The 22,081-nt window shown below is 36.2% G+C and overlaps 2 protein-coding genes across 6 annotated transcripts; one reads left to right on the plus strand and one right to left on the minus strand.

Annotated features, from left to right (window-relative positions):
* Positions 1 to 1,240: 1,240 nt before the first annotated feature.
* On the plus strand, positions 1,241 to 14,938 carry LOC129941107 (katanin p60 ATPase-containing subunit A-like 1). 4 transcript variants are annotated; one of them, XM_056049658.1, is made up of 7 exons: positions 1,241 to 1,353; positions 1,868 to 2,089; positions 2,174 to 2,397; positions 2,888 to 3,219; positions 3,283 to 3,404; positions 13,676 to 14,232; positions 14,304 to 14,938. In XM_056049658.1, the coding sequence occupies exons 2-7, from the start codon at positions 1,910 to 1,912 to the stop codon at positions 14,500 to 14,502; spliced, it is 1,614 nt and encodes a 537-aa protein (XP_055905633.1). In that variant the 5' UTR covers positions 1,241 to 1,353; positions 1,868 to 1,909; the 3' UTR covers positions 14,503 to 14,938. The 4 variants fall into 4 exon arrangements, with proteins under 4 accessions (XP_055905633.1, XP_055905629.1, XP_055905632.1 ...); XM_056049654.1 differs by having other exon boundaries at positions 1,255 to 1,457; positions 1,840 to 2,089; XM_056049657.1 differs by having other exon boundaries at positions 1,257 to 1,457.
* A 438-nt stretch (positions 14,939 to 15,376) lies between these two features.
* On the minus strand, positions 15,377 to 16,379 carry LOC129938796 (vacuolar protein sorting-associated protein 37C). Of its 2 annotated transcripts, none has more exons than XM_056046561.1 (2): positions 16,266 to 16,379; positions 15,377 to 16,190 (listed from the first exon to the last, which is right to left on the minus strand). In XM_056046561.1, the coding sequence occupies exon 2, from the start codon at positions 16,155 to 16,157 to the stop codon at positions 15,537 to 15,539; it is 621 nt and encodes a 206-aa protein (XP_055902536.1). In that variant the 5' UTR covers positions 16,158 to 16,190; positions 16,266 to 16,379; the 3' UTR covers positions 15,377 to 15,536. The 2 variants fall into 2 exon arrangements, with proteins under 2 accessions (XP_055902536.1, XP_055902534.1); XM_056046559.1 differs by having other exon boundaries at positions 15,377 to 16,206; positions 16,266 to 16,355.
* Between the last annotated feature and the right edge of the window lie 5,702 nt (positions 16,380 to 22,081).

A 22,081-nucleotide genomic window follows, 5' to 3' on the forward strand; every position in this document is an offset into this window, starting at 1 on the left:
CAGTATCATCCACAAATGAAATTATTGCATTTCTCATATCTCCCAAACCCTTGTAATTGTACGGAGTTACCGGAAAGTCTTATTAGTAGTAAGCGAAAGCGTCGAACATATTTGTGGCGACGAGTTCGAAGACGCATCACTTGGAAACATTATTCCGAACAATAAGCAAGTCATTCTCGTCCTTAGCGCCGTTACGCCATTAGCCAATTCCGGTTCCTCGCTTAACAAAGAACCGCCAGGGCCGCAAATAGTCATTGGGCTTTTATTCTCGACTCTTTTTGTTCCCACGCAGCTCCCCCAAAGTTTCTTTTTTTTGTCTCTTCCTTATTCTGTAAATAAAAAAAGCAATAATTCTTATTTTGAAAGGAAATTGTATAAATAATTTTGCTTACCACGACCCAATGTATTTAAAAATAAAATATTTGTTTTGACAGCAGCCATCAGCTGTTTTGTTTACATTAATTTGAGCGCTGATTTTTCGAAAGGTTTGTGTGTTTAGTTCAACTTTGAATTGCAACTAGTTTTCGAGAGGTTTTATATACAACTTGTGGTTTACCGAAAATATATTAGGAAACTTGAGTTTTCGATGTAGGTTATTCGGCCAAAACCGATAATTTCGTGAAAACTGTGTTTTCGGTTTGTTGTGAAAAGCCAATTAGTTAACGTTTTGAGGTGCAAAGCATTTGATTGCCTTCACCGATCAAAAACTGACTGTCACTGCAATTATGAAAATTATATATCAATGTAATCTAGAAATCTTACTTCTGTTGTTATCATATAGTAATAAAAAATACTCTATTGTGAAGATATAAATCTTTTGTACCTATCACCCTCCAAAACCCATTTATTTACATTGTTGTATTTGTAATATGGACGAATTCAACGAGAAAAATAGATGTGTTTTAAAGTATACATAGAATCAACTACTAAGTTTTTAGAGGAAATTTCGTAAAATTAGAGGAGAAATCACACGCATACTTAAATGAGTTTATGAGTCGGATTTTCGGTTTAGCTATTTAGCAAACCAATATGGCTACCGAGGATTTATATCTTTACTAGTGTTTTTGATAGTAATGCATGTAAACCCATATGATATTTCATGGTATCAGAGAAAAACGTACTGCAGCATTATTTCCGCGATCAATGTGTGTCAGACTTAAATAATTCTTGTGCATATACCTTTACTGATTCGAAATACGAAAGTCATATTTCTTTTTTGTGTGTGTGAATTTCATGACACATAACCTGTCAGTTCGGTTTTGGTTTTGGCCAAAAGAAAGAAAACTGTTGGAAATTACATCGCCCGTGCTTCAAGTTTAGAAAGAAAAAGAAAGAAAGAAGCATCATCTGAGAGTAAAAAATAGTTTTTCCATTCAACAATAGTTTCATAAAATAAAACAGACTCGCTTGTAAATTTTAACAACTAAAACTAATCCGCTTTACTAATGTCCATTACCGTAAGTACCATCCTAATCGCTGCAGCGCATTTCTAATTATTCCATCTAACATCGATAGTTCTGTATTTAAAATTAATAGCCTATCCACATAAAGAAACTTTTAAGAATCCCAATCGGAAAAATGTGTGTCCGCAAGGTCGAACACCTGTGTGGAATGAAAATGAAAATAAAAATAAACTTGTAAATATTTTAGGCCGTTTTATTTTTAGGAAGAACCTAAAATAACATTTGGGCCTCAATCAAAAAGGGTTCTTCTTTCTTTGGTCTGGCAAATCATAACATTTTTATCTTTTCTATTTGTTTGGTGCTGTTGTTCATCACTGATTGGGTTTTTTTTTATTGCTTTTCTTGTTTTCCCTTGTTTTTTGTTTTATGTAAGAAGAATAACTATGGAGAATTTCGCTTCACAGTTATTACGAGGTGGGAAGCAAAAGACGAAATCTTGTGTAGGAATGACCGTAATGGCAAAAACATCAATTGCCGAGATATGTGAAAATGCCAAAATGGCCAGAGAAATGGCCCTTACTGGAAATTATGATTCAGCTGCAATATATTACGAAGGATTGCAGGGAATGTTAAGTAGAATGGTTACTTCAACAACGGATCCTCTTCGTAAGGGCAAATGGGGCATGGTAAGTAGTAAATTTATTTAGAGCATTTCGCTCTCGTCGGAAAAGCAATGCGCTTATGTATGACCATGTGTCTTTATTTTTCAGATCAATCAACAAATACAAAAAGAATACACAGAAATGAAAGCCATTCAAAAAACACTTTCCGAAATGACCTTGGATTTGCATAATACGCCTTTTGCTCACAAACTAAAATCTCAAATAAGCGAAGACGAGATGAAAGATCCAGCTTCTTGGTTTCGTCCAGATCCAGATATTTGGACACCTCCACCTAAGGATCCTGATGTTTGGGGGCCGCCAAGACCCGAAAAGTAAATTCTGTTTCTTATATTAAGTTATCTTTAAAACGACACCTAAACGCTTTCAAGAATACTTCCTTTAGTCAAAAATTTACAACTCGCCGAGGGCAGTTGTTCAATTTCACCTCCTTCCTGTAATCGACCTGGTTCTTTACGAGCAGTTACACCTTTTAATTAATTTCCTTTATTTTCAATTTGAATAGTTACAATTTTTTAATTGCACTTGGACTTAAAGAGGTGTCAAAAGTGTATTCAAACATTGGGTTATTATTGATGCACCAATGTTTTCAACAAGAGGAGCACAATGGGCCGTTACAATTTTATCAGTAATATTAGTTAAAGAAAAGGGATTTATTTCATTTAAAGATATATTTCTTAAAGTAATTTGTATTCTAAATTGTCTGTTTAATAAGAACAAACTTATAAGTACAACATCTCCTCTAAACCCATTTGTTTTTGAAAACAAAAGTAAGCCTACTAAAAAAAACTGCTTTATTTCTAGGCCGGTTCCACCAAGTCGTAGTCGCAGTAGTAATGCGGTAGTGAATAGAAAATTGGATCGTAAAAGTACAATTCCCCAGAGACAAGCACCAGGCGCAAAAAAACCATCTGCACCGAATACTGGTCGCCAAAGTAATTCAAGTCAAAATGGTAGAACGTCTGCTGCGGGCTCAAATAATCGAAAAACATTGTCTGCTGTCAGTGGAGCAAGCACAGACAATGGACAAGCAAAGGACGATGATCCCAAAGACGAAGACAACACTGCAGATGAAGAAAAAGAAAAGAAATTTGAGCCTAGCAGTCATCTCGAGTCGGAGTTGGTGGATATTTTAGGTATGCATTCCTTAAAAAATTAACGTATTTATTTATTGATAAAGTTCATTCTTTTCTTTTCAGAGCGTGATATATTGCAAAAGAATCCAAATGTACACTGGGAAGATATCGCCGATCTACAAGATGCTAAAAAATTGCTTGAAGAAGCTGTTGTTCTGCCAATGTGGATGCCACATTTTTTTAAGGTAATCAATGTTTTGTTTTCACTTAAATTTTCCAATACGAAATAATTAGAAATGAAATAAAAAGCCACAAAGTGACTAAATAGTTATAACTAGAGACTTAACAAAAAAGTACTATGAATATTGAATGAAGTGTGGCTGTGTTTTCGTTTTGAAATTAATACGTTTCGTGTCATCAGCTAAACAAATACTTTTATCTGTTAAAATAAAAATAAACAACTCATGAGTTTATTTTTAACAATGGGCCGACGATTTCCAATTGAAATGTTTGTATATTTCTCAAATATTATCACTAATCTTGAAGTGACTAATAGAGTTGCATAAATCAAACATCAACAACCACTTATAATATTTCCTTACTCCATCAGTCAGTGTATTTTTTCAATTGTTATCTGTCGAAACACATGCACCGATATTGTGGGTTTGGTTTAGTCTTCGTTATTTTTAAATACACTGATTAAATCTGGATTACGCATTTGTGTTGAGGTAGGTTCGATTTATAAGTTTGATATCGATAAAGTCATACTTTTATTCGAAACAATAAATGAGTGTTAATGGTGCATGTTAGGTTGGGTTAAGTTAAAGTGGCTGCGGATTCAGAATCCACACACTTAGGTCAAAAAAAGGCCCATTGTGATACCACATGAATCTAGAGAATTACTTCTTACTAGTCAAACCATTTTGAGCGTTTTATTTGATATCCTTATTAGTTGGTTCACTGGGATTATCAAAAAGGTAGTCTCCCAGATGAAATCTGCGTCTTAGTGAAAAAGCAGGGCAAGTGCAGAAAAGGTGAGAGATTGTTTCCTCTTCTTCCCCATCCATACAGTTCCTGCAGAAGTCATTTGAGGCTACACCAAATCGTATTGCGTGTCTGTCTATAAAACAGTGTCCCGTAAGGGCACCTATTAGGGAACTAATATGAAGTCTGCTTTGAGATAACAAGTCTTTAGAGCGCTTTAGGTCAAGTGAAGGCCATATGAGTTTTGTGGCTGCGCATGTTGGTAATTTGTGCCACCTAGAGTTTGTAATCGTAAGAGCAGTTTCTTTTACCAGTAGTTTACATGTAGCTAACGGTATACCTATCTTCTCCCTTTCAGTTGAAATAGGTATGACGGTTCCATTTTTAGCGAGTTCATCGGCTCTACAATTTCCCGTGATGTCTCTGTGGCCCGGTACCGGCAACAGAGGTGAATGTTAAATTGCTGCGCCATCTCAATAAGAGATTTAATTGAGACACCATCAAGAGATTTAATAGCAGCCTGACTGTCAGGGAAGATGCGGATATCAGAAGTTGATATCTAGTTTTCTCTTAGCCAGCAGATAACCTCTTTGATCGCTAAAATTTCCGCTTGGAAGACGCTACAATGATGAGGGAGGCGGAATGAGATGCTAAGATTAAGCTCGTCTGAGTTCATACCACTATCAACTTCCTCATTTGTCTTGGATCCATCTATATAAAAATGAATGCTTTCGTTATCCATTTGTTTTTTGTCTTCCCATTCATCTTTGGATGGAATGGATACCTGAAAGCTTTTTCCAAATAGGGGTTTAGGAATAGTGTAGTCTGTGTACTTTGGTATAGAACTAAAGAGGTTCAAAATGATGGAGTGCCCCACATTGTTGTTGGGCCATTGAGATGAGGCGTTGAGTCTTATAGATGTAATCGCTGCCACTTGTTTGCTGAAGATGTCGAGGGGTGTCAGATGGGGGACAGTGTCTAACGCTGCTGAGGGTGTGGTTCTCAATGCCCCGCTTATGTAGAGACATTCGGTGCGTTGGACTCTGTGACTTTCTCTGGTGCAGTCCACCATATTGCAACCCCGTACATAAGTATTGGTCGGATGACCGATGTGTACAGCCAATAGGTTATGCGAGGTTGAAAACCACATTTGCTTCCTATAGCTTTCTTGCAAAGGAAAAGAACTACAGTAGCTTTTTAACTCTTTTCTGAATATAAGATTTCCAATTTAATTTTTTGTCTAATATCAGACCAAGATATTTGGCTTCATTGGTAAAAATTAGTGGTACACCTTTTATTGAAGGAGGTAGAATTACTGGGATCTTGATTTCCGTGTAAAAAGGACGAGGTCTGTTTTTTGAGGATTAATACTAAGTCGCAGTGATTAGCCCATCTAGTGAGCATATTGAGTGCGTTTTGGAGGAGGTCTCTCAGTGTATTAGGATGTTCTCCTGTGACGGCGATATCAACATCATCGGCATACGCAACCACTCTCTGCCTTCCCTCTCAAGGGATATTAGTAGTTCGTTAACCACTATGTTCCACAGGAGAGGGGACAGAACACCACCTTGCGGGGTATATTCCTTTTGCTCTAGAGAGTATTCAATAGTTCTTACCAGAGTGTGCAAGACTGTTTCTACCGGTTTCCCTTTGCAAAAAGCATGCTGAGACATCGATAGTCTCTTATCAATGCTATTACGTACATGGGTATCAATCGATCTTTCCAGAGTTTTGAGAATGAATGATGATAGGCTAACAGGTCTTAGATCTTTGGGGTTGACATGCAAGCATTTGCAAGCCTTAGGAATGAAAACTACCTTTACATCTCTCCATCGCTGAGGTATATAGAACCGATTTAGGCAACTTTTAAAGATCATCTTAATGATGGGCAAAGTTATATCGATGGTATGTTGTAGCTCAGCTGGTACGATTTGATCTGGACCTGGAGATTTATAAGGTTTGAAACTATTCAGAGCCCATGTCAATTTTTCTTTTGTAACCAGACCTTGAGGAAAAGTTAAGTTATTGCCCGACCTAGGACTGTTTGTTGTATTAACGGATTTGGAGCTATCCAGGAAGTGGGTGTCTAGTAGCAGGTTTAGCGTTTTTTCGCAAGAGTTAGTCCATGTACCATATGAAGTTTTAAGACAAATAGGCATGGTTGGATTTGTCGAGAGAATCTTCCTCATCCTTGATGCCTCCGAGGATTCTTCTATTGAGCTAGGGAAGGATCTCCTTGAGGATCTTTTGGCTATTCTCAATTCTTGTTTATACTTTTTGAAGGATTCTTTATAGAAGTCCGAGTCTTGGGATCTTTTTTGCTCGATTGAAAAGCCTACTACAACCTTTCCTGAGTATTTCTAGTTCAGCAGCCCACCAATATGGTTTCTTTTTTCCGCGCACTGTAGTGAGGGTGAGGGGGCAGGCAGTTTCCATGGCTTTATTGAGGGCTGCTGTAAGCTCATCGACATTTTGATCAAGTTTAAGAGCGCACAAGGGCGGATCAGAAAGAATAAAAGATTTTTTATTATGTTTCGCCAAATTTTGCTGATCTTACACACATTAAACTCTTAAATGTCCTGAAAAAACATAGTTCATAAAATGAGGATAGTCTTAGCAAAAATGTTTTATGCATCATATTTAAAATTAATTCAAAATTGTAGTGAGATTAAAACTGCCTATAGATTCGATTTTAAATAATAAATAAGGTGACGCAACAGACCGTTGAGAACTAGGGCCTAGTGATTAAAGATTGTAACTTGTAACTCAACCATTGAGAGTTGTAACTCAACCATTCCTGAGTGCGAGTACTGTTGTCAGGGATGGAGGGGACCTACAGACGAATCCGAACGGCTAATTTGAGAAAGCACTTTGCATGACAAATATTGCACTTTGAGAATTTGTGAATTCCTCGCAAGAGTACCCATGAAAAAAACTTTACTATTATTATTATTATTATTATTAAAATGTATTAACTTTAAATTAAAATGTACAAGTTAATACATATTGTGAAGAGACTTAGCAGCTGAAGCTTCTGACTCTTTATAAAAACTAAGCTTGTGTAATATTTTTTTTAAATTAAAGAATGTAAAAAGTAAATAGTATAAATAGTGAGAATTAAATATTCATGTTTTAAAGTTATTTGGGTTTATAAAGTTTTAAGATTTATATAATTAGATTTTAAAGTTATGTAGGTTTATAAAGTTGTATATTTTTCTGATGTTATTTGGATCAAAATTTCCTAGGATCTCGGTGGTTGTTAGATTTGTATTGTATAAGCTGGTGTTAAAAGTTAAGTATTTGCATGCACCCATTAATAAAATGTTATTAACGTCCAAGATTGCTTGGCAGCCTGTACAAGTTGGAGGGCTTTCTTTTTTTAGAAGGTGGTGATGTATAAGAGCAGTGTGCCCTATTCGTAGTCTTCCCAAAGTAGTGTTCATCTGTCTTGAAGTGGATGTTGGATAGCTTGGTTTAGATTTATCAATGTTGACGGAACTGTAGAAATGCTCTTAATTCTGCCAGTCATTTAGCCTATGTGTTTTGATTTTACGATTGACTTCTACACTTCAGAATTTCAGAAAGTAGTAAGCTTATAAAATGAGAACTTTTACGAATCTCACCTTATTTAAATTTAAATGTATCGATGAACAGTTTAAATTATATAAAATGCTCATTCGACTTAAAGCTTCATTCTTCCTATAGTTAGTTCTATGGAAGTCAATATGTATAAAATCAAATGTACGCAGGTGATGAGTTCCGCCTCAGGAATTCAAATGTATACAAGATAGCACATAAGGTGCACCACTTTCACCATTAATGAGTTGATGAAAAAATACTAAGTCATTATTAACACGCCTTTGATGGAGAGATTGCATTTGAAGAAGTGGAATACGATGTTCATAGGGAGGCAGATCATAAGGATCATCCCAAAGAAGACCCTTTAGGGCAAAGGGAATGAAATTATGTTGAATTTATTCAATACGTTTTCTATGAATTTCGTAAAAGGGAGTCCATACCTGCGAAGCATATTCACGTAATAAGTCACGTTTTGTCAGTGCAAGCACATATTTCACAGGGGAAGCATGAGCAGCATTTGCTGCATTATCAGCTTGTTCTTTACCAAAAATCCCAGAGTGACGGGAACCCACATTAGTTTTAGTTTGTTGGCAGACTTAATGAGATGGCCTCTTATTTTGCTAATTATGACGGTGCTGTTGTTGGGATTTCGTATAGCAAGTATAACTGCCAAACTGTCCGAACAAATCATAAAGTGGCCTAGTAGTTTTTATATTATCTCTGCAGTCTTTAAGTAGCTTCAGCGGTGAATACAGAAACAGTATTGTCCAGAATTCCAATGGACAGAAGGGAACCACGATGTGCTGTATTGGGTTTTGGAACCGTCTGTGAAAATTATTTTCCAATTTTTGGACCTTAGGGCATCAGTAGTATCTTTGAATATAGATTGGTAGATGTATCAGGAAGTGTGATGTTTGTTGTGTTCAGTCATGTCCATGATAAAAGAGGAATCTTCGATGAACCATGGTGGGCATCCTGGATAATATTTTTCGTGTTTACTAACTAGAATTTCCATAGATTTCCCAATTGTTGAAGCGGTAGAAATCGCTGAAGGGATACGTTTAAGATACTTTGATTTATCAAGCGCTTTGACGTCTTCATCAATAATCGAGCCTCGGCTGAACGCAAATTTCACATAGAGTTTAGCTCTGGTTTCAAGAATACGCTCTTCTACTAGGGGAAGTCCAGCTTCTGCCATTATATTAAGTACTGGGGTGGTTGGAAAAGCATTTAAACTTCTGCGTGCAGCTTGGTGGTAAGAAAACTTGATGTAGTTTATTGTAGTTTTAGGAGAGTTTGCGTAGATTGATAAACCATAATCTATCTTACTTAAGACTAAAGATCTTGTTACATTACATAAAGTGTTTATATGTGCAAATGATTTTTTAATGGATAGATAATTTACAATATTGACCCTAGCAGCTAAGGTCTTTTTAAGTTCAATAAAATGGTTCTTAAAATTAAATTACACAGGCAGGGATCAAACCCAAGACCTCTGGCATGAGTGTTAGGTAGAAATGGCGATCTTAAGACAACCTAGCCTGAGATCCAATTAGCGCTGTAGTGCGCCGTTTTGATAGGCATGAGTGTTAGAACTGGAACTAATTTATTAAATGCAATTATTAAAAGGAACTATTGTTCAATTGCTTGTGATTATTTATTTATTTATTCTTCTCTACGATATACATCAACAGACTTGATAATTAAATATAACAATATATGCATATATGCATATATAACATAATTATATAAAAGTTTTTAAGTTGTATTAAATTTGTGTGTTAAATATTCTAATAATAATGTTTTTAAAACAATTTCTTAGCAAACTTATATCTAGAACATAGGAAGCATTATTAAATAATTTACAGCTATGACTTAAAGATTCATGCAATCCATAATTAGTTCTATGTGAAATTTTGACAACAAAGTCAATGACCTTATCTCAGCTATGAACAGATCGCTAGAAATTGCTTGTCCACTTATACACATAAGAGGAAACCACAATGGTGGGCCTCAGAGCTTGACTCGCTCAGGAAAGAATGCAGGAAACTTTTCAACCGGCCAAAGCCGCAAGACTAGCCTCTCACTGGGTCTCTTACATAGAGTTCCTAAGAATCTACAAGAAGGCAATAAGAAAATCTAAACGATCTTCTTGGCGATCCTTCTGTGGCACGATAAAAGAAACTTCTGAAGTCTCTAGGTTACGGAAAATGCTTTCAACTAGTCCAGCGATGCCAAGCTGCTTGAAAAATGCAGGCGGCTCCTGGACAAATTCAAGTAATGAATCGCTGAACTTACTATTGGACACTAACTTTCCTGGTAGTTCTCTTACCGAAACTTGCATCAATTATATACGTTCAAGTTCAAATACAACATATCCTTAAGGTCTGATAACAAGGGACAAGCTACAATGGGTTCTCAACAGCTTCAAACCATTTAAATCTGCAGGACCAGATGGAATAATACCAGCCGAGTTACAAAAGACTTCTGACATAATTGCACCAATCCTTGAGGCAATTTTTACCAGCTGTCTTTGTTCCTGGTCCATGTTCCCTCGGCATGGAGAGAAGTTAAAGTTGTTTTTATACCCACAGCAGGTAAATGCTCGCAAGTCAGTCCTAAAGATATACGACCTATAAGTCTATCATCATTCCTTCTTAAGACCTTGGAAAGATTGATTGATATCCATTTAAGGGCACGTATCGATACAAGACTTCTGTCTCGTCTCAACACGCTGTAAAGGTAAATCGGTGGAAACAGCGTTATCACTTTAGTACGCACCATCGAATATTCCCTCCATCATAAAGAGTTCACTATGGTTGCTTTCCTTGACATCAAACGTGGACACATCTGCATTCACATCTGCACTGACATCTCTAAATGTAGTGAGTTCGCTTCGGAAGTTAATTCATTTAATGCTTCTTAGCAGAATAATTAACTCAAAACTGGGCAACTCTTCTGGTAAACGATTCGTTAGCAGAGGGACAGCGCAAGATGGTGTTCTATCCCCTCTCCTCTGGAACCTAGTGGTGAATGAAATCCTAACTAGTCTGGATGCGGAGGGTTTCAGAGTGATAGCCTATGCGGACGACGTTGCTGTAGCAGTTTTAGGTAAGCATCTTAACACCTTAAAAGAACTCTTACAAAATGCCTTGGACAGACTAATACTTTGGGCTGATCGGTGTGGACTGGGTGTTAACCCACACAAAACCGATCTGGTCTTATTTTCTAGGAGATACAAAATTCCATTTGTCAACCCTCCCTATATTAAAGGAATCCAATTAAAATTCTCAGACGAGGCTAAATACCTGGGTCTTGTCTTAGACAAAAAACTAAATTGGAAACGCAACGTCAAAAAAGCTACTGTAGCTCTCTTTTCTTGCAAAAAAGCTATTGGTAATAAATGGGGTTTACAACCCAGAATCACGCATTGGCTATACACATCGGTAATCAGACCGATTTTAACGTACGGTGTGGCAGTATGGTGGACTGCTTTAGAGAAAGGTATAAACAGGGATAAGTTAAATAAAGTCTAACGTTCAGCCTGCCTATGTATAAGCGGATCGGTTCGCACGACCCCGTCTGCGGCACTGGACACCTTGCTCTACCTTACACCTCTTGAGATATTTAGCAAACAAATAGCTGCAAGCTCTGCTATTCGCCTCAATGCCTCGTCGCAGTGGACTAACAACAACATTGGCCACTCCGTAATTCGAAGGTACTTAGAATCAATTCCAAAGCACACAGACTACACCATCCCCCAACTACAATTCGACAGAAACTTCAGAAAGAGGATAGGACATTCTTGGAGGATGAGTCAATCCATTTTTACACAGATGGGTCAAAAACAAAAGAAGGGGTTGGTGGAGGTTTTCTCTGAACGACTGAAATTAAGTCTCTCATTCCGCCTTCCCAATCATTGTAGCGTGTTCCAGGCGGAACTTTTGGCGATAAAGGAAGTCTTGTCTTGGCTCAAAGAAAACGTGATATCAACATCTGATATCCGTATTTTCTCTGATAGCCAGGCCGCTATCGAATCTCTGGACTTCGTCTCTACAAACTCTATAAAAGTCCATAACTGTCGATCATCTCTAATGGAGATGGCGCAACAGTTTAATATTCACCTTTGCTGGGTGCCGGGCCATAGAGACATTCCACGTAACTGTAAGGCAGATGAACTCGCCAAGAACGGTACAGTACAGCCCATCCTACCACGTTTGGCAAGTACTGGCATACCAATCGCTACTTGTAAACTGCTGCTAATGCAAGACGCTGTGAGGAGGGCAGGCACCAGGTGGAACAACATCACCACGTGTGAATTCACAAAAAACATCTGGCCAACACTGGATTTAAAACGTTCAAGTATAAGCTCGATAATAGGTGTCATAACCGGATACTGTCTGATAGGAAAGCACGCCAAGAGACTAGGCGTATTCTCAAATGACTTTTGCAGAAGCTGTATGGACGAGGAAGATGAAGAAAAGATTCTTCATCTTCTGTGCACATGCCCTGCTCTAGTTCGAAAACGCAAGAATTACCAAGGAGAATTCTTCTTTAACGATCTAAACGATCTAAATCATATCGGTGTAATCAGCCTCTCACGTTTCGTAAGGGACTCAAGCTGGTTCCATTGAGCTTAGGAGGAAGCCTCAAGATTCATGTGGTATCACAATGGACCATTAAACTGACCTAAGTGTGTCCGTTTCCATCTTGGACATACACTATAACCTAACCATAACCTAACCTCTGTGTGAAATTTAATGTCATCAGCAAAGATGAGACATCTGAAAAATTTTAAAATGGGAGTCATATCATTTACAAGAAGTAAGAACATAGGGGGTCCCAAATGGCTCCCTTCAGGAACACCAGAGGTAACAATTATTTCCTTAGAACAAATGTCATCTACAACTACCATTTGCTTACGACCATACAAGTTAGATTTAAACCAACCAAGCAAAGGTTCAGAAATTCCACAGCACTCTGGTTTCTTCAAAATAATTTTAAAGTTTACTCTGCTAAATGCTTTAGAAAAATCTGTGTAAACTACCTGAATTTGTCTATTTTTCTTCAAAGCATTTATCGAAAAATTTCCTTAACCAGACAATCCAATATCTTTGGGATTATAGATAGTTTAGTTATAGGTCTATAATTGCTAATATTATCTTTCTTCCCTGATTTAAAAATGGGATTTATAATCGAGATTTTCCACTCATCAAGAAATGTACCCGTAGTTAAGGACTGATTTAACAATTCTGTTAATGGTACAGAGAGAACGTCAGCACAATGCCTTAAAACAATGGGGAAAAATCCCAATATGTCGGGCTGTTTTATAGGCTCAAGTCCATATAACAACTTAAGTACATCAACATTATTAATTTTGAAATTATAGGAATCAAATATCGAAGGAAGTGATTCAAAATAATATTTATCTAACGTAACTGCACTGGTTGAATTATAAATAGATTCAAAGTGGTCAGCAAACATATTTGCAATTTCTTCAGGATCTGAAGACGATTTCTGATCGAAATGCATCGTTGATGGAAATCCAACACTTCTGCGCTTTGTATTGATATAATTCCAAAATTATTTTGGATTTAATTTCAAGTTCGATTCCATTAATTGTACGTAATTGCAATGCAAACATTTAGACAAGAAAACTCTTTCCTCAGACGAGAAAAAAGTGTATAGTCAACCATAGAATTTGACTGCTTAAAACGTTTATGCACAGAATTCTTTGCGTTCTTTAACTTCTTAAGCCTGCTATTATACCACTTAGGACTAAAGTTTGACTTATTTCGGATTAAAGGCACAACATTATTCAAAGCTTCGCTATGAACATTTTTTAATTTATCAACATTTTTAGATAAATTAGAATTTTTGAACTCAGATAACTAATTTATATTACTAAGATTACTACTACTTTATTGAGATGTTAAAAATATTTATTTTCTAGGGGATTCGTAGGCCATGGAAAGGTGTTCTGATGGTTGGACCACCGGGCACTGGAAAGACCATGCTCGCTAAAGCTGTAGCAACTGAATGTGGAACAACATTTTTTAATGTTTCATCGTCGACGTTAACATCCAAATACCGCGGTGAATCTGAGAAAATGGTACGCCTCCTATTCGAAATGGCCCGCTTCTATGCACCAAGTACAATTTTTATCGATGAAATCGATTCGCTTTGCTCACGACGTGGATCCGAATCGGAACACGAAGCTTCCCGACGTGTAAAATCAGAACTGTTAGTTCAAATGGATGGCGTTGATAGTGAGGAAGCATCTAAGGTTGTTATGGTGTTGGCCGCAACAAATTTCCCTTGGGATATTGACGAAGCTTTAAGACGTCGTCTAGAGAAACGAATCTACATACCCCTGCCAACTGATGATGGTCGGGAAGTTCTTTTGAAAATAAATTTGCGCGAAGTTAAAATTGACGATAGTGTAAATCTATCGAAAATCGCTAAAAAATTAGAAGGTTATTCAGGAGCGGATATAACAAATGTTTGCAGGTAATATTTTCTGACCTTTCATTAAAATTATTATTATAATAAAAATGTATTTCTTTTTGTTCTGTTTGTAGGGATGCCAGTATGATGTCCATGCGGAGGAAAATTGCTGGCCTTAAACCGGAAGAAATTCGCCAATTAGCAACGGAGGAAGTTGATCTTCCTGTCTCATCGCAAGATTTTGCCGAAGCAATTGCAAAATGTAACAAAAGTGTCTCAAAGGCCGATCTAGAGAAATATGAAAAATGGATGAAAGAATTTGGATCATCATGATGACATGAAAGGAACAAATATCCATCATTAAAACTCTCATTATCATTCTCACACTTTAAAACCCTAACCTTTCCACAATTAAAATAACCCCATTTTATTTTTAGTTTAATAATGTTTTTTTTTCTAAAATAATGTTTTGCCTAATAAGACTAAAATGGTGATGCAGATGCATCATCAAAAGAACATAAGGAACAACACTACTGCAATAAAAATGTAATAATATATATGAAGAAATATTCGGAGAACTAATTTTTGTTCCACAATTCACGGAATTTGTTATATTCTTTTTTGAAAATAATATTTTTGATTTAAAAGTGAATGCAACAAGAACAAAACAAATTGATATGTACTTAAAACAAAAACCGAGGAAATTTTTAACATTGTAATAAATAAAAGGATGTTCAGATACGATAAAATAAAAAATTATAACAATGCACTCAAAAGTTTACTTTATTTATGTAACGTTTTAGAGTAAATTACTACACTTGCCTTTAATCTGTTTAAATATTTACACTGGCAAATGCAAGAACATTTTCGTTGCACTAGGAAACAAGGCGTAAGAGCTTTTACATAGAACAAAGCTTACAATTAAACAATTACGTCTTCGAAGGAATTTGGATCATTCAAACTTAACATTTTTGATGTGAAATAAATTTTAAAGTGTTAGATTTACCTTTGATCTTTCATATTGGTAAGATAAGAGTCCCAAAATACTCAGTACCGATTCATGGAGATTTCCATCGGTTAAAAGAAAAATGAAGGTTCTTGCTTGAAATATTACCGAAGGCCTGTAAGTTGTAACTATGAAACGAATAGATTTTTAGTAAAATTTGTTTATTTCCACTTACAAAATTATTATTCAATCAAACGACAATTTAGGAGGTAAATAAATTTTATTACAAGAATTACGATTTGATCGGGATAACATAAAAAAAGAATCGGCGACCAGATTTTTCTTCCGCTAATATACATAGATTATAAATAAATTACAATGCATGTCACTTTGAAACATTGCCATTAGCATTGCAGGTTTTCTAGTAAGGCCTAGGCATTGGCATCATCGGTCCCAAGGGATATGGCACTTGTGACTGTGGGAGTGCTTGAGGATAAAATCCAGTCGATGGCAAGTTGTTATACATTGAACTTCTTTGATTTTGTGGCCGCATCAACTCTGACATCTTCTCTGCTTTGAATTTTCTTAAATGCATCTTCTTGCGCGTCGTAAGGAACGTTTCGAGGAAACCTTCCAGACCCAGATCGTTTTCTATAAAATCTTTGACAAGTTTTTCAGATTCTTCTTCACTTTCTGCGGCAGCAGTTTGCAATAAAGCTAAGGCAGTTTCTTGACTTACATTGCCAGACTTGGTTTTGATTTGTGATAATTTCTCCTGAACCGATGCACATCGCGTTTTACCTTCTTCTAAGAGTTCGTTGACTTTTCCACGAAGTTCAATTAGAATTGGTTCCTTTTCGATGTTGCTTTCAGCTCTGCTGCGATTATCTGTAAGCAGACTCTCTTTTTGGGCACGAAGAGTTTCGAGGACTTCGTCGACTTTCTCGTCCAATTTGTCATCATCGTTTAGTAAGTCTTTTAATTCGTCAGATGATAATGGAGCGATAGATACGTGTAGATGATTGAGATATTCCTGATACATGATTGATTTTGCCTTTAGGGTTGGGTTATTCGTCTGTAATTAATAGGTTCTGTTTCGAGTTATTTAAACAACACGAAACGATTAATATAATGTTTTCAATTTTAATACCTAAGTTTTGTTTTGTTAGTCACTGCGGAAGAGAAAGAACAGAAGTCAGAACAAAAAGTTGTGTTTTGACAGTTCTTTTTCTTACCACACTTAAGTCTCGTTTGTTTTGTTTTTTCGAAATTAATTATTCACCACTCTTATATGCAAGAAAGTCTAGTTGGGTTAGGGTCGGATTCGGATATCGTTTTCGACTAAGGTTTTTATTACTTGAGTTGAAAACATGAATCTAGGTTTACTTCTTACAAACAATTAAAATGCATACATTTGTACATAGAGGAAATATATTAATTAACATATTGGCTTAAAACTACTTTCATCCATTACAAAATATTTTTTTCAACATTCAGTCAAATTTTGAGAAAATCGAATTGACAGTTTTTTTTACAAAAAATAAAAACTTAAAATAAAATTTAACAAAATTTGGAAAAAATTGATTTTCGACTCAAATATCTTTTCAAAAATTTGCGATTATGGCTTCGAACTAATTTTAACTTATAAAAAAATATTGTTTTCATCATTCAGAACAATTCTGAGAAAAATCAAATTGACAGTTTTTTTTACAAAAAACAATACTGAAACTTGGTAAAAATTTACTTTCGACTCAAATAGCTTTTAAAAAATTTAAAATATTGTCTTTAAACTCTTTTTATTTCACAGAAAATATTGTTTTCGATATTCAGTAGTTTTTTCTTATAAAAATCCAACAGTCCGTTTTTTCGTAAAAAAATTAAATCTACAAAAAATAGTACGCAAATTTGGTAAAAATTCATGTTCGGATCTTGATATCTCTCAAATTAATTTCATTCATCCAATTTGTAAAAATGGAAGAAATGCTACTTAAATTGGTAAAAATTTGTTTCGACTAAAAATGTATTTAACAAAACTAGAATTTTCAAACTAAACTAAAGAGCACACTTAAGGGGATATTACTACTCTTATTATGTAGACATAGTCTGTAAACTAGGAAAGGGAGAGAGGGGTTGAAAGGAGGTGTCGGTGCACATTGGTTTTGAATTCCTGAATATTGCAATGGCTGGGAAAGACAGAGTGTGACAAGGCATTCCACATTCGCATAGTACGGCTAAAGAACGAATCTCTGTACTTGAAGGTACGACCGAAGTAGGGCTCAAGGGTACATTGATGAGCATTCTGTTGCGAGGCAAGAGGAGGTGTGGAGGTGGGTGAAGTTGTTGTGGCCACCGATAGGCCAGAGTTGTCCTAGGTTAGTCATCATTCCTGTAAGAAAAATTCAAAAATATTAGGAAAAATTATAGAGAATATCTACAATGCTGACCAGGGACATAGACTGGATAAGACCCAGGTCGATAGTTCTGGTCAGAATAGGCAGGAGAAATTACATACCTAGGGACTCTGGCTTGCATCCAGTCCAATTAGTTATTTTATATTTAGTTTTGTGTTTTTGCTAGGACTTGTTTTTTTATGTTTATTTATTTTCCGGCGCACGCAACTTCTATTTCCTAATTCTAATCACTGACAATCTGACATGACAATTAGGGACGAAATAGACATATGTCATGAAAAAGAGACAGAAGTAAAGAATAGGGATAAAGAAGATGGTATAAAAGGAGGACGAAGAAATTGAAGAAGCGACGGATATATGTTTATAGGTATGAAAGGAACAACAATACCCACGATATTAAATATTTAATGAAAAGTTTATGCGAATTGGGAAAGGTGGGGAAAATAAGAAAGGATTAGATAGGAGTGAAATTGAGCTTTAAAGCAAGGGTCCAGACGATGGAGAAAGAGAAGTTATGTAAACATTGCGGGAAATAATAAACTATGCGGTAATTGAAGATCGTAACCGCTAAAGGAACTTGACTAGAAGTAATTTGTAGTTCAGAGTGGGTGACGAAAGCATCTATTTAAATTTAAAAGTGGCACAAAACAAAAGAAGAGAAATAAAAAAAAACGTAAGAAAAAAAAAACGAAATAGGTTCGTTGTCCGTCTAACGCGTTAAGAATTTAAATTAAATTTTTCTTTCTTAAAGGTTTGTTTGTATAAGTTTTTTTTAACGACTAATATATATTAAGTGAAGAAAGAAAGCGGATAAATCCATAAAGAGGAAAAGAGTTTAAAATAATAGCTGAGGGTGAGTTATACTTTTAGTTATAGTATAATAGGAACAAATAAAAAAATCATAAATACGTATTATAGTGAGATTGAGTTTTGGCGGCCGGCGCGGTGGTTGGTGTAGGAGTGAGCGACGGTACTAGAGAAAGAAAATTTCATTCTCAAGGTAATGTGGAGGTTGTGCTTAACATAGGATTGATCCGTCGATAGACCCGGATCCCCAAGTAACTTTACTAGCCAAAACCAATCTCACCCCTGTATTTATATAAGTGTTATCTACATATACATAAATATATATCTCTTTGTGCGTTCTCGTTAACATTTACGCCAATCCGTCGGGATAGGAGAAAAGGATTCGGATCCTGTCGAATCGATTCTAGGATTCACTTATATATATATATAGATATATACATATACATAGCTGTTCAACAAATAACAAAGACAAATTTAGTAACGTGACATTGAAAAAACACAAATTTATAACGATTTTATTTTGTAACTCCTTGTATCGGTATACATATGTGTCTAGAGTGCGTCGTTATTTTTGTTGGTGTCGAGTAAGTATTACCGGTAGAGTTCATCGGGGCGGCGTAGGTTCCTCATACTCATACCCCTCCCTGTCAAAGTAGAGGCAACATTTTGCATCCCCTTAGCTACCTATAGAGAGCTCTTGGTAGGTAGGATAAAAGAGGAATTTATACAGCCCCTTCATAAAAGGAAGACGGCGTATATTTCCGGGGAGAACAAGGGAACTTAATTCTCCTCCATACGGAGAAAGTCTCTGGTTTTTTGTTTTTGGATTAGGTGCACTAGGTACATATATACTTCTGAGGAGAAATTTTTTATTTTCCTTTGATTTTTTTTTATATTTCAGTTATTTCAAATTTAAATTTTTTTTTTAATTTACAATTTTTCAAATTTCGATACTATTCTCTATATTTTTTTTATATATTCCATTTTTTGTTTGTTATAAGTCTATTTAAATAAAATGTAAGTCACGTTACAGTGTAGTCGATTTGTTGCGTTTTTTTCTGATTTTATCAACTTTTGGTGTTCAGTACTTAAATATTATGGAGTGCTCATTACAATTTTCAGAGGAGGTGTGGTAGGGCTGGATAATGCTCTTCAGTGACCAGGTTCTACAACGTAAACTTCAGCTTCAAAGACTAGTAAGGGGAGTTCGAAAGTAAAGGCCAGTTGAACTCCAGGTTGGGTGGGTACGGCCATGCTGCAACAACAGCCGCAGCGTTCCCGAGGTGTGTCAGGTCCGGCGTGAATGTCGTGTTATCCGGTGATGTTGTGTCAGGTCGAGCATGAATGTAGTGTTGTTTGGTGATGGTGTGTCGATAGTTCTGTGTCTGGTGGCGGTGTGTAGGTTGTCCTGTGTTTGGTGTTCTTTACGTGTAATGCTAGTTTGGAAGTCTGGTTTTGGTTGTAGTGTGCAAGTCTCTACAAATTTGTTTGTTCTTTTAGAGCTATGTGTTAATGTAATGTTTTTGGGATCATTTAAGCTTTTTGTAATGTCATGAAATTTTAGTTTTGGAAAGAGGTGAGGTCCATCTACGAAGGTAAGATCCCCCCCTCATCCGGCGAGCTTAGCCGAGCATCGCGAGCATGCCATCGCCTTCGTAGTGGACATTCTATCCCAACTCCCATACCCCTTATCCCATCCTAGTTCTGGCCTACCCTTATGGGCTGGTCATTGAATCCTCTGCGCTCCTATCCTATATCCCTTCTTTATTAATCTACCTATTGCCTCTCATTTCAAAGTGGAAGGATAGGATAAGGATGAGGTATGAAAAAGAGATAGGAAGATTTGGAAAAGGTTAGGTGGGATTGTTGAGCTCTGGAGGACGCGGCCTGCTTGCGGTGCACGCCGTCAGCTCGTCGGATGGGGAGGGGGGGATCTTGCCCCGAAACTCAACCTCGTCTGCAGAAAAAAACACAGATCAGGCCAAGGAATGAGGAAAAGTAAGGAAACATACACGGACAGACTATAGGCACGTCAGGGCACTGCCGATGTTAATGCAGTGCGGCCATTACCCACCCTACCTTTAGGTATCCGCGGTCAGTGTTGGATACCCCCAATATGACAGTGCATGGTCGGTTTCACATCAAACCATTGACTTTATACTCGGCCACCCTAGGCACCCCTGAAAAAAGACTTCAAAAGTTCATGCTTTGTTTACACAAAACGAGAAGTCCTTCTTTTTCTTTTTTCTTGCATGAAAGGCAGATGTTTATTCTATTAGATACATGTTAAATTTTTGGAAATCTACATTGATTTTTTTGAAGAAAAAAAGATCAATAAACAAAAACAATGACGGTTCAAAAGAAACAATAGAAAAAAAAACAATGTGAAACTTTTCACTTTCCAATCAACACAATGGTAGCCAGCACCCTTTTTGGCCCATACCCAGAACTTACCTAATGTCTTGATTTTTGTCCCTACCACGATAGAGCTCTGTGGAAAAAAAATAATCATAAAGTTTGTCTTAGGATGAACGAAACGCGAACAACGCTTGGAACGTAACACAGTCTCACTTACAATGGGTGATTACGTTAATAAGAACACGAAGTCCTATAAAAGGATATTATACAATGATACTTATTGAAACGCCAAAGCAAAAATTAATATGAAAAAAATCACCGCCTTTTTGAAACTTTAACAAAAAAATAATTCCACTTAAAACTATTAGACGAACACAAAAACAGTACTTTTCAATATGCAAATTTTTCTATAAAAATACAATATTTTTAGTCAAAGAACTTCAAAATAAATGGAAAAATTTGAAGACATGTTTTCGCTGAGAGCTCAGTAAACAAAAAAATGTAAAATCAGGCCAAGCAGCTACTAAGCGACGCAAATATGTTTACTTCGAGCAATTATCTTTCCTTTTGTCTCGATGGAAGACCGCCAAACCGTCTGCAATTGTGAAATTGAAGAATTTGATGAAAATTTGGAGGTATTCTTAACAGAAGAACAGAATACACCCGAAATAACCACACAGATCCAAGCGACTGGATCCAAAAAAAAGAAAACGACATATGAGCAGGATTTGTTGGAGATTTTAAGGGAAAGAAAAGATGAAAATTTAGATGAAGACAAAACATTTTTACTCTCCTTGTTGCCATCATTTAAAAAACTCAACGACAGCGAAAAATTTGATGTCAAAATTGAATTTTTGCGCGTTTTGAAACGAAAGGGCCAAAACAAAGAGAGCTTTAAAAAGAAAGAATCACACAAACGATAACTGTACGAATATTTCAGTGCCAAAATATGTCTCATTGTCTGTCATTCTAGAGGAGGACCTTATCCAGCCCCTCATGAACCCGTAACCCTGACTCGTAAATGCTTACACGGGCCTCTGTCGCTGCCCAGCATTAGTCTGTTGTCTGTCCCCAACATGGGAAATCTGCAAATCCGGCTCGAAGGACCAAAATGTTTTGAGTTAAATCGAAAAAGGTAAGTTGAATTTGGAATTATAATTTTAAAATGAAAAAATGAAAAATTGGATATAATGAAACACACTCCTTGAACGTTATAATAGCAGTAAGTATTCTTTTTATTCGTGACCTTTTGTCACGTTCAACTTCTTAACAATTTTTATAACACATATACAAACAATTCAATTACATAAAATATTTAACGAAGGACGACATCGGGTAGCATCCAACAATAACATTCGTATTCAAAGAACAATTCGGACTCCGAATCAAA

Source organism: Eupeodes corollae, chromosome 1 (assembly GCF_945859685.1).
Source record: "Eupeodes corollae chromosome 1, idEupCoro1.1, whole genome shotgun sequence".
NCBI lineage: Eukaryota > Metazoa > Arthropoda > Insecta > Diptera > Syrphidae > Eupeodes > Eupeodes corollae.